General features: G+C 45.8%; 1 protein-coding gene across 1 annotated transcript in view; it reads right to left on the reverse strand.

The window, feature by feature from the left end:
- TTC34 (tetratricopeptide repeat domain 34) overlaps nt 1-12,061 on the reverse strand; it is a 175,135-nt gene that overhangs the window by 56,837 nt on the left and 106,237 nt on the right. The window contains exon 6 of the mRNA XM_073656488.1: nt 3,410-3,683. Within this exon, the coding sequence (XP_073512589.1) occupies nt 3,410-3,683 (274 nt within the window). The remainder of the gene's footprint in view (nt 1-3,409; nt 3,684-12,061) is intronic.

Consider the following 12,061-nt stretch of genomic DNA (forward strand, 5'->3'; position numbering starts at 1 on the left):
TTATCTGGCAGCTCAGGTTGGTAGATGCCGGTCTCTGGCTCCCCCTCCCCCTCTGTGCAGGAGGACTGGAGCATGCTCCTCTTTCAATGCAAGACCCTCATCAAAGGTCCTGAAGCTCTCCAGACTGCAAAACCTGAGGAGACATCACGGTCACATGACAAGTCGCATGATCGTGATGTCACTACAGGTCCTGAACCAGTCTCTACATCAGAAGCTTCACTGACAATGCTATTATCAGTGAAGCTCCTGCTGTAGACAGTGGGGGCCCGATGCGGGGGTGTGGCTCCGATGCGGACGCTGGGGGGGAGGGGCACAAACCAAAAAAAAAAAACACGCTCAGGCGCAGCCCTCCCCGAATTCCGCCGCCCTAGGCACGTGCCTACAAGTGCCTAAGGGCAAATACGGCCCTGATTACAGCCACTCCTCAAACTTGAAATTGCACCACCAAGAAGGACAAGATGTAGGATTATACAAACTGAAGAAGTAGCAGGTGTCTGCAAATGATCAACTTTTCAAGCACCTTGCTCAAATTTGTGGCATGTGGGAAGCAACATTTTTTATTCAAATGAAATCTCAAAAATTGTATGAAGTCTTGTGGGATAATTCTGTGATGACTCCTGTTTATTGACAAGCCAGTTATCATCACTTACTGAGAGGGACAGAATCCTTGAACTGAGAGACTGGTTTATCATTCTGGAAAATCGTAACGCACATAGGCTAAGATGTCAGCACTGTACTGCATTGCGTGTCCCACTGGTTGGGAGATTAACATAGAGCTGGAATGAATGCAAGAGTGCACAGAGGTGAGCCTCTGCACAGATGCATTTTCAGAATAGAAGAATAGCACATAGTAATCCATCCTGTACAGCAAGTGAAATTGAACTTCACATACCAAACCTACAGCTCAAAACAGAGTCTACACAAAGCATCAGAAGTCGTTTGCACAACATTAGGCTATGATCTAGAAGTCCAACTATAGGTGTCTTGTTGTTCTCATGCCACCACTCTCAAAGGCCATCATGGTGCAGAGCAAGATGGCAATGGAGGCTGTAATGGAGATCTATCCTCTAAAGCGATGTCTTGGATGCAATAAAAGCCAGAGATTGGTCTGGAGACCAAGTTAGCAATGCCGTGAAGATGCCATCATGAGGCAATGTCCCACTGATCCTACTCCAAGGATTATGGTTTGGGGTGAAATAATGTATGGTAGCCAAACCCCTCTAGTCTTCATTTCAGGTACACTAACAGCTCATCATTACATTTTATTGGTTGTGAAAACAGTCGTATGACCATTTCTCCAAAGTGTCCTTAGAGTCATTTTTCTACACAACAAAGCCAGGTCACAGTAAGCAGCGTGAGTTGCCTAAATGTACTACCATGACCTGCAGCGTCTCTGGGCTTGTCATCCATCAAGCACATCTGGGACGTCATTGGTCAGCAATTACAAAAGGAGCTGCCAGCTGTGGATCTTGATGATATGCCCAAGTGCATTCAGCGTGGCAGAACAATCCTGAGACAACCATTAATAACTTTATTAATAACAGCTAATGTGTGTAAGTGTAGGCACTTCTGCATGTGGTGCTCATACTCGATACTGAATAAATTGAGATGTTTTAAAAATGTTATTTCCATTTTTTCATCATTTGCACATCAGTAATTTGTCTCCATCCTGTGATTTTCAAAATTCCATGACTTTCCCTTCTTGCTATGGCAATTTCCAAATTGACAAGTATATGTCTAGGGGTGTAGTTAGTGAATAGAAGAATGGGTTGGCAGACAATGACCAGAAGTGTTGGATGTCTGGAGTAGTGCCAAAAAGTCACTTTACCATGATCAGGGTATTTAGATGCATGGCAGCAAACAATATATTTGCCCCCAGGTGAATGAAAGCCAAGGTACAACTTTGCATGAGTGTTACATCTATCCATCTGGAGCTTCCCAGACTTAATATTAATGCAGTGAACCCTCAGCTATGAAGTATTTGGTTTAGATTTTCAACTTTCCATTCACTGGCATCAAGCAGAAATTATTAAAATAGTAAGAAACTAAAATACAAAGAAAAAAATGAAAGCTTTATTAGATTAAATGTCTCCAGTTCGGGCAGCTTCTATCTATATGAATGGTTCCCCAATGATCTGATTCTCGGGGAGGCTATAGCCATGTCCACTGAAGTCAGAGGTCATATCCTGTATGTAATGCATGGACGAGATGGTCCATCTTGAATCTTTATGGCTGTCTTAATCAATTTTTACGATTACATAGATTAGGTACACTAAACATTAATCTTTAAATATCTGTTATGTTTAATAACTGTGAAATTCCTCTAAATACATGTTACCTGTGGGCTATAACATGGTGTGCTTAATCACAGTGTCTTGTGGCTAAGACTGGCTATTAAATTCTAGGTATCTGATGTTGTTGTGAGTGACTCATGGATTTTTGAGTAAAGTTCTCAAGTTTCTATTTTATTCAAACTCTTTATTTCTCTTTTCTTGTTACATCGAGAAGCAGGCAGGCTGATAGGCCTTGCGTCAGTATATGTCAACTGGGGTAAATTTGCTCACAAGACTTAGTACATTTTAAACACTTGAGATTGAAGAAACACACAAAAAAATTTTGTTGTATCAATTATATCTATTATTAAAGGGGTTGTCCGAGACTTTATATTGATGTCCTCTCCTTAAGGTAGGTCATCAATATCTGATCAGTGGGCGTGAGACATCCACTCCCCATTGATCATCTGTCCTGATGCCAGCGGTGGTTGGCTGTGCTGAGTTGAGGAGCTGAGCTGAATATTGCATGCGCGGCCACTGTGCAGTTGATGGAGCCACCACTTGCAGTTGACGGAGCCGTGGTGTACAGCTTCACAACTCAGCACATCTGGTCGCTGTGAATAGCTGATTGGTGGGGTGTCGGGTGTCAGGTATCGGGTGTCGCACCCCCACTGATCAGATATTGATGACCTATTCTAAGGATAGGCCATCAATATAATAGTTACTGACAACCCCTTTAAGGTCATGGTCTCTATAGAAAGACCAGATTCATGAATCTAGAAAAGATATTTTCTAATATAAACCACCACTGACTAGTTACCACCAGTGTCAACTAGGGCTAAAAACTTATTTATAGTTTTTACAAGGGTAGCTCATGGACCCATGGGAGTCACAGTTGGTCCCTTCCCTTGATAGGAGGCGTCCAAGTCCAATGGGTCCTGACCTATACCTAGGTTTCCTTGATGTCAGTCTTTGGATTAACCCACTCTATTGACCACAATTGTTAAGAATACAGATGAGATAATATTGCAACCTATAAAAAGAAATAGTTGTATCTTATAGAAGACCTCAGGATAACATTATACCACCATTATCTCTCCACTCGCCCATAAAATATACATTATGTTTCATCCTACCTTTTGCAATGAGAATATCTGTGTACAGTATATGAACTTTTCCTTGCATTTTTTCTATGCCACAAAGTGATTCTGCGATGATCTCCAAGTCCTTAAATAAGGGGTCGCTTTGAACGTTTTTATTGGCACTGAGCAATTGGGCCAGACTTGTACGGCAGTGGTCATGTAGCCAATCCACCACTTGTAACTGAGCCTCTGACTTCAAAGAGCGGATCTCCTGGACAACGTAACCTGCGTCTGCTTTGAGGGCCAATACCGTGTCACACACCGCTTCCTTTGTGATTAAACAAAGAAAATAAGAATTACTTATGGTCAACAAAGACATTACAGTCAAGTCATTAATATCCAAATCGTAATTAACCTCTGGACGTGGAAAACTTGGAGCAAAATAAATGATGTATTGTTTGCATCAGTAAATAGTTGGGAAGTTGCCCGACTTTTTATAACTATAATGAACTTTTTCATCATCTGAAAAGGAATGTGAAAGTGAATCTTGCAGGATTTGTCATTTAAGCTCTATAACCATCAAGCTGGCCATCCACAACAGACAGTTGGCCAAACATTCGTTCAGCAGACAGCTGTCTCTCCTGACCCAAACACACGAGCCATCAGTTGAGTTGAGCGTTAATATATTTTCAACTGGGAGACAAGAAAAAGAAGCGCCCATAAAACCAAAATGATCAGCTGTTGAGATTCCAATAGCCGATACTTCTTTACCCCAACAAAATCCATTGGGGTAGTGTAGGGGACCCTCATATACAACAGATGGTCATTACCAGTGAAAATGGTGAGTTTCGATGTATTGGGGCCTTCTGTAATATAAGGCTAAGTGCCCACGATGCAGAAATGCTGCATATTTTTTACGCTTCTCTCTGGCAGGAAAAACGCATGCGGATTTTAAATGCGGTTTTCCCGCCAGGTAGAAGCGTTTGTGAAGCGTTCTTCACATGCATTTCTGCATGCGGGTTATCAAGCGCTTTTCCAAGCGATTTTAGCATCACTTGGAAAAGTGCTTGACAACTTGTTCACACTATATAAATCCATGCAACCGGCATGGATTTATAGTAGTGTGACCAAGTTAGTTAAAAAAAAGAATAAGAATGGTGAAAAATAAAAAAAATAAAGTTTATACTCACCTTCTGATGTCTTCCCGGTGTTTTGTCTGCTCCGTCCGGTGTCTTGCACTGCTCGTGGGGGTGTGAAGGACCTGCGGTGACGTCATTGAACCATGTGATGGGTCACATGACTCAGTGACGTCATGGCAGGTCCTTCACATCACATATTTTAAATTCTTTTTTTTACAGTTTCTATGGTACCCAGGTCTGGATGAGAGTCTTCTCTCCTCCAGACTTGGGTACCATCCGCACATTGAACCGTGTGATATCCGCATGTGCAAATGCACTGATGCGGATGTCACGCGGTCCAATGCAAGTCAATGGCGGCGATTACGCTGCGTGTCCGCAAAATTAATGGACATGCTGCGGATTTTTGAGCGCAGCATAAACGCTGCCGAAAAATCCGCAGCATGAGCATTGACATTGCGGCTTGTCATTGGGGACCATGGGGGGCGGATTACCAAGCGTTTCCCAAGAATTTATGCTGCGGAAATTCCGCAGCATAAACGCTTGTAAAACACTACGTGGGCACCCAGCCTAATAGGTAGATTCCATTAGAGAAAAATAGGCACAGTAGACAACGAGTAACATTTCTTCTCTAACTTCTATTGGATTAAGAAGAGATGTGAACAGACCCATCCTCAAACAACTAGACAACAGGTAAGGATACCCACACAATTATCTTCTGCAGGGTGTCTTTTTCTCTTTGAGAATACAATAGGTTGGCAAAATTTCCTAAATCAGATGTCAAGGCCCATTAAGACTTGGGCTAAACAGCGACTTTGGGCACGACATCTGCCACGCAGCCAAACTTTGCTAGGTGTTGTTGATACATCGCTTTCAATCCAAGTAGGTAGGGTCGTAAAGCGACCCCAAAAGGTTATGTGACCATGACAAGCAAGTCGCAACAAGTCCAATCACGTCAGAGGAGTAGAGAACACAGCTCTGACCTTACACCAAAAAAAGCCCAGGCACGCCATCCATCCATGCATGGATTGAGAAAATCTTCAGATTTCACACAACTTTCTGACTGCATCACAATTTATATATTTTTTAACAATAAGTAACCTTTAAATGTTTACAGCACCACAAAGTATTTCAACAGACTGAACTATAAAATAACCTTGTTTTAAGCAGTAGGAGCAAGACAAAACTTGAGCCAAACAATGTCTGAACAATCTTAAAGTTCATTTCTGTGTGGACCTTTAAATAAATCCAAGTTTCAGACTTTTTGGTGAATAAGAAAGCGAAGTAAAAATAAAAAAATCTGCATTTCATTATTTTCTTAAACTCTCTTAAACCTATAATAGGTTTATCCCAGTAGAGGCCGTGATTTGATTAAAGCTTCTACATCAGCGTGTTGCCTTCCCCAGAGAAAGGTGATAAAAATAAAAGACATAGATGGCGTCTTTTTAATTGAGCCTAGGTTCTCAGAGGCATCTGGGAAAATAAAATCTATTCTGAGCTATTGTAATACCTTCACCTGTCTCATCACACAGTCATTACTCCATTAAACCTGTGCCAGAACCACTTCTGCTGTATCTTTCATATCAATAGCGTTATTAATAACATGGTTGACTCTTTAATTGTCTGTTCTCAGGTTACATATACACTGGTATTATGAAAGGGAAATACAATGAAACTTTTGTCATTTTTTACTTAATTTCCTAACATGTATTCTTAATACATTTGTAGATTCTATATTAATTTTGTAATTAATTATAGCATAATTAGTGTCTTATCTCTCAGTTCTTCAGGCCCCCCTAGAACTGAAATGAGGATTAAGGAACTTGAAAGGAGAAATAGGGATTTAAAAGGAATCTGTCAGAAAGATTTTGCTATTTCATCTGAGAGCAGCATAATATAGAGTAAGAGAGGCTGATTCCAGGGATGTGTTGCTTATTAAGCTGTGTGCTGTAGTTTCAATGCAATCAGAGTTTTATCAGCAGGAGATTTTCACTGCTGGACTAGGTCCCACATGCAAGACAGTCTAGCTAATCTGTTTAACCCCGCCCCCACCACTGATTGGCAGCTTCTTGTGTACCCTGTACAATGCTGCCAATCAGTGGTGTGTGTGTGTGTGGGGGGGGTTATACACAGCTCAACATTCAGAGAACTAGTAGATCTGCAGCAGAGAAAACAGGATTATATCAAAACTGCGTCAAGCAGCTCAGAAAGTGACACATTACTGGAATCAGGGTCTCTGCCCCTACATCATACTGCTCTCAGATTCCGTAGCAAAAATCCTTTTAAACGGGATGTCTCATAACGACAACGCCTTGCCCTAATAGGGATTCCTCCAAACAGCAGTGTATGGGCGACTGCTACAGGGCAAAGGGCACATTGATCATGGGGTTGTGCTTCTCCTGGCTATGCTCCTGTTGACTATCCTGAAAGATAATATCTCACCCATAGTAATGTCACTGAGATAGGAAAAGATTACCTCTTTTGGTCAGGCTGTACTTATGGATGAGCATATTTAACCCCTTTACCCCCGCGGGTAGTTTGCACGTTAATGACCGGTCCAATTTTTACAATTCTGACCACTGTCACTTTATGAAGTAATTACTCTGGAACGCTTCAACGGATCCCCCTGATTCTGAGATTGTTTTTTCGTGACATATTGTACTTCATGATAGTGGTAAAATTTCTTTGATATCACTTGCGTTTACTTGTGAAAAAAATTGGAAATTTGGCGAAAAATTTCACAATTTTCAAAATTTGAATTTTTATGCCTTTAAATCAGAGAGATATGTCACGCAAAATAGTTGATAAATAACATTTCCCACATGTCTACTGTGAGGCAGTGACTGGGATCGTATACGAGGGACGTTATACAGTATATCCCCCAGGGTGTGTACAGAGAGCTATTAAATCCGTTGGAGTGCAGTGCAGTCACAGACACACCTGCGGCTGCAATGCAGGAATGAAGGTGAGCAATGACCTGGTCAGGCTATCTGGCTAAGGCAGATTAGTAAAACCCGGCAGGGCCTTCATTTCTTGGAGGAGGTCACAGGAGGCAGTGGGGCGGCCTCCTCCCTCCAACCCGGGTTTTCCAGTGGCTCTTGCCACAGGTTCTTTAAAAACCCTGCACTAAGGATTAGTGTTGTTCTGTGTTGGAACCTGCTAGGAGCATAGCAGGAAGGCTCAGCGGGACTGTGTAGCTGTACCCCCGCCTGGGAAGGCTTTTCACCTGTCAGGCTCTGAGCGGCCCGGCGCGGCCATTGCCCACGGCAACCGTTGTTTATGGACTCATGTTAACCCGGCTGCGAACCAGAGGACTTTCTGTTTGCCCATGAGTTGATGAATAAAAGCTGTTTATGTTTGACTTGCTTGGGTCACTGCCTCAGTTACTGCCACCTTACAGCTTGGTGAAGAATGCGGGCAGTGTGACTGAGGCATACCCCCACCGGCAGCTGCATGACCACAATCCGGCCGACCACCTTTCAGCCTAAACCTGTGTACAAAATGGAGGCGCTATTAAGGCAATTGGTCAACACGCAGCGGCAGCAACAGCAAACCAATGAGCTGATCATGCAGCAGCTCACAGCTCTGCGGGAGATGCCGATGGCACCAGCTCCGGAACGTCGAGAGGCCCGGGACAAGGTTCGCTCCACGTTGAGGAAGATGGGACCGGAGGACGACGTGGAAGCCTTCCTGACCATTTATGAGAACACAGCAGAGCGGGAAAACCTACAAGCCGGCGAGTTGGCAGAAGTGGTGGCTCCATTTTTGGTCGGTGATGCTCAGAAGGCCTACTTCGACCTCAGTCGGGAGGACGCCCAGGACAACCAAAGGCTCAAAGGTGAGTTCCTTGCCCGACTGGGGGTCAATACGTACGTGAGGGCTCAGCGCGTGTCTTCATGGGTCTATGTGGAGACCCGACCCGCCCGGTCTCAGGCTTATGACCTTTTGCAGCTGGTCAAGAGGTGGCTCGAGCCTGAGTCTTTGACTCCAGCCCAGATGGTGGAGAGGGTAGTGGTCGACCGGCTGGTGAGGACTCTGCTGGCCGCTATCCAACGTTCGGTGGGGCAAGGGGACCTCGGCACCCTCGACCAGGTAGTCAGCCTGATCGAGCGCTACTCGGCCACTCAGGACTTTATCCAAGACTCTGCCCCCTCGCGGCTGTCACGCCGATCCCTGCCAACCCAGGAACTGGGAAAGGGGTCGCGTCCCTCTGCTGAGGACAGTCAGCGCCATACCCGTGCTGAAGGGGTACCCCGGAGTGAGAGTGGCAGGAGACCGGTTCCCTCCCAAAAAGGTCATAAAACCAAGCAGTACCTCCACCATTAGGTGCTGGCGGTGTCAGGGGCCGGGACATGTGGTTGCTCACTGCCTCCTGACTACGGAACACATGGACTGCGGGTATAACCGCCGGGTCTCAATGTACGCACAGACCATCTGCACTGCGAGTGCCAAGTCCTCTGACAGTGAACCTCAACTGTGCCAGGTACTGGTTAATGGGTACCCCACGGAGGCCCTCCTAGACACGGGGAGCCTAGTGACTTTGGTACATGGGTCGCTGGTGGCAGGAGACAACCCAAGTGGACGGACAGTCGGGGTTGTGTGTATCCTTGGGGACCTCCGAGAGTATCCAACCGCAGAGGTAGTTTTGTCCACGCCATGGACATAAAACTTGTGGTGGGGGTGGTAAAAACTCTTCCCTATGGGACTGTGTTGGGAAGAGACTTGCCCCTGTTCTGGACTCTGTGGAAAAACAAAATCCACTCTCCCCCGGTAAAATTTGTTACTGGCACTGTACCCGACGAACCCGAGTCAGGTGTACCTGCCATAGGGGTGTCCAATCTAGGGACAGAGTGTGACCCCGATAGGTCTCCCCTAGAGGTGCTGGCAGGAGAGGTCGAGGAGACCCCATCGATTCCCGAGCTGGAAGTGTCCCGAGGCACATTTGGGACAGCTCAGCTACAGGATCCCACTCTGACTCGAGCGCCGGAAAGGGTGTTAGAGGTAAATGGCATAGCTCAACAGCCTGGTGCAGATACTGTATTTCCACGCATGGTAGTCAACGGTGAGTTGCTTTATAGGGTAGACAAAAGCAGGGACGAGGTCGTGGAACAGTTAGTGGTACCATCGGGGGGTTCTGGAGTTGGCACATACACACCTGCTGGGTGGACACTTAGGGGTTAAAAAGACGCAAGAGCGTATCTTGCAGTGGTTCTTTTGGCCGGGGATTTACGTGGAGGTCCAAAAGTACAGCGAATCCTGCCCCGAATGTCAGTTGACCACACCCACCGCCAGTTTCCTTAGCCCATTGGTACCCATGCCAGTGATAGAGATACCTTTTGAACGGATTGCAATGGACTTGGTAGGGCCCATTGTAAAATCCGCTCGTGGCCACCAACATATACTGGTGGTTGTCGACTATGCCACCCGGTATCCGGAGGCTATACAGCAACGCCGCACCTCGGCAAAACTAATTGCACGGGAGCTGTTTGCCATGTTCTGTCGCCTTGGACTACCTAAGGAGATCCTGATGGATCAAGGGACCCCTTTTATGTCCATGGTGACAAGGGAACTGTGCAAACTGCTAAAAATTAAACAATTGCGCACATCGGTGTACCACCCTCAAACCGAGGGGCTAGTAGATCGGTTCAATAAAACCCTCAAGTCTCTGTTAAAAAAGGTGGTTTCTGAGGACGGAAGGGATTGGGACATGTTGCTACCCTATTTGATGTTCGTCGTCCGTGAGGTACCCCAGGCTTCCACAGGGTTCTCTCCCTTTGAGTTATTGTAGGGGGTCTGTTGGAAGTAGCCAAAGAGACATGGGAACAAGAGCCGACTCCACATAGGAGTATAATTGAACACGTGGCTAGTATGCAGGACCGGATTGCGGCGGTCATGCACATTGTGAAAGAACATCTGTTAGATGCCCAGGCAGCCCAGAGGCACACATATAATAAAAGAGCCACGGTCAGGTCTTTTAACAAGGGCGATCAGGTGCTAGTTCTGGTACCCACAGCCGAGAGTAAGCTCATAGCCAAGTGGCAAAGGCCATATGAGGTTCGAGAAAAGGTGGGGGAGGTAAATTACCGGGTGTATCAGCCCGGAAGGAGGAAACCTGAGCAGCTTTCTCATGTAAACCTGCTAAAACCTTGGAAAGATCGAGAGAGTTTAGTTACAGACGTCACTTTGGGCATGCCATCAGAGAATTCGGTAATGTTTTGGTGGAACCCTCAGGCAGAAGAAGCCTTTCAGTCCATGAAGTTGGCCCTGTGTGGACAGCCGGTCCTCATTAGCCCCAACTGCAAGGAAACCTTCATTGTACAGACAGATGCCCCAGAGGTAGGCCTAGGGGCGGTATTGTCACAAAAAGTAAATGGTGAAGAGCAACGGGTCACCTACTTGAGTAGAAAACTTGCCCCGGCAGAGAAAAACTATAGCGTGGTAGAGAAGGAGTGTTTGGCTATTAAGTGGGCCTTGGAATCGCTACGTTATTATTTACTCGGGCGTCAGTTCCTCTTGGTGACGGACCACTCACCCTAGGTATGGATGAGGAATGCCAAGGAGAGGAATGCGCGAGTCACCAGGTGGTTCCTGTCACTGCAAAATTTCAGTTTCTCTGTAGAACATCGCCCTGGGAAGTCGCAGGCAAACGTGGATGCCCTGTCTCGGGCACCCTGTATGGTGTCAAATGTTCAACCACACAAGTTTGAACAGAGGGGGGATATGTGAGGCAGTGACTGGGCTCATATACAAGGGACATTATATATCCCCCAGGATGTGTACAGAGACCTATTAAATCCATTGGAGTGCATTGCAGTCACAAACTCACCTGCGGCCGCAATGCAGGAATGAAGGTGAGCATTACCTGGTCAGGCTATCTGGCTAAGGCAGATTAGTAAAACCCAGCAGGGCCTTCATTTCTTGGAGGAGGTTACAGGAAGGCAGTGGGGCGGCCTCCTCCCTCCAACCCCGGTTTTCCAGTGGCTCTTGCCACAGGTCCTTTAAAAACCCTGCACTAAGGATTAGTGTTGTTCTGTGTTGGAACCTGCTAAGAGCATAGCAGGAAAGCTCAGTGGGACTCTGTGTAGCTGAACCTACGCCTGGGAAGGCTTTGCACCTGTCAGGCTCTGGAGCGGCCCGGCACGGTCGTTGCCCACGGCAACCATTGTTTATGGACTCATGTTAACCCGGCTGCGAACCCTAGGACTTTCTGTTTACCCGTGAGTTGCTGAATAAAAGCTGTTTATGTTGGACTTGCTTGGGTCACTGCCTCAGTTACTGCACGGTGTGAACACCGCCGCCTTACACTACTTTACATCAGCACAATTTTGGAAACAAATTTTTCTTTTATTAAGGAGCTTTAAGGGTTAAAAGTTGACCAGCGATTTCTCATTTTTACAACAAAATTTGCAAAACCATTTTTTTAGGGACCACATCACATTTGAAGTGACTTTAATGGGTCTTTATGACAGAAAATACCTAAAAGTGACACGATTCTAAAAACTGCACCCCTCAAGGTACTCAAAACAACATACAAGAAGTTTATTAACCCTTCACGTGCTTCACAGGAATT

This window comes from Phyllobates terribilis, unplaced genomic scaffold, assembly GCF_046119375.1.
Source record: "Phyllobates terribilis strain yellow unplaced genomic scaffold, ASM4611937v1 Scaffold_12__6_contigs__length_324123572, whole genome shotgun sequence".
NCBI classification, from domain to species: domain Eukaryota; kingdom Metazoa; phylum Chordata; class Amphibia; order Anura; family Dendrobatidae; genus Phyllobates; species Phyllobates terribilis.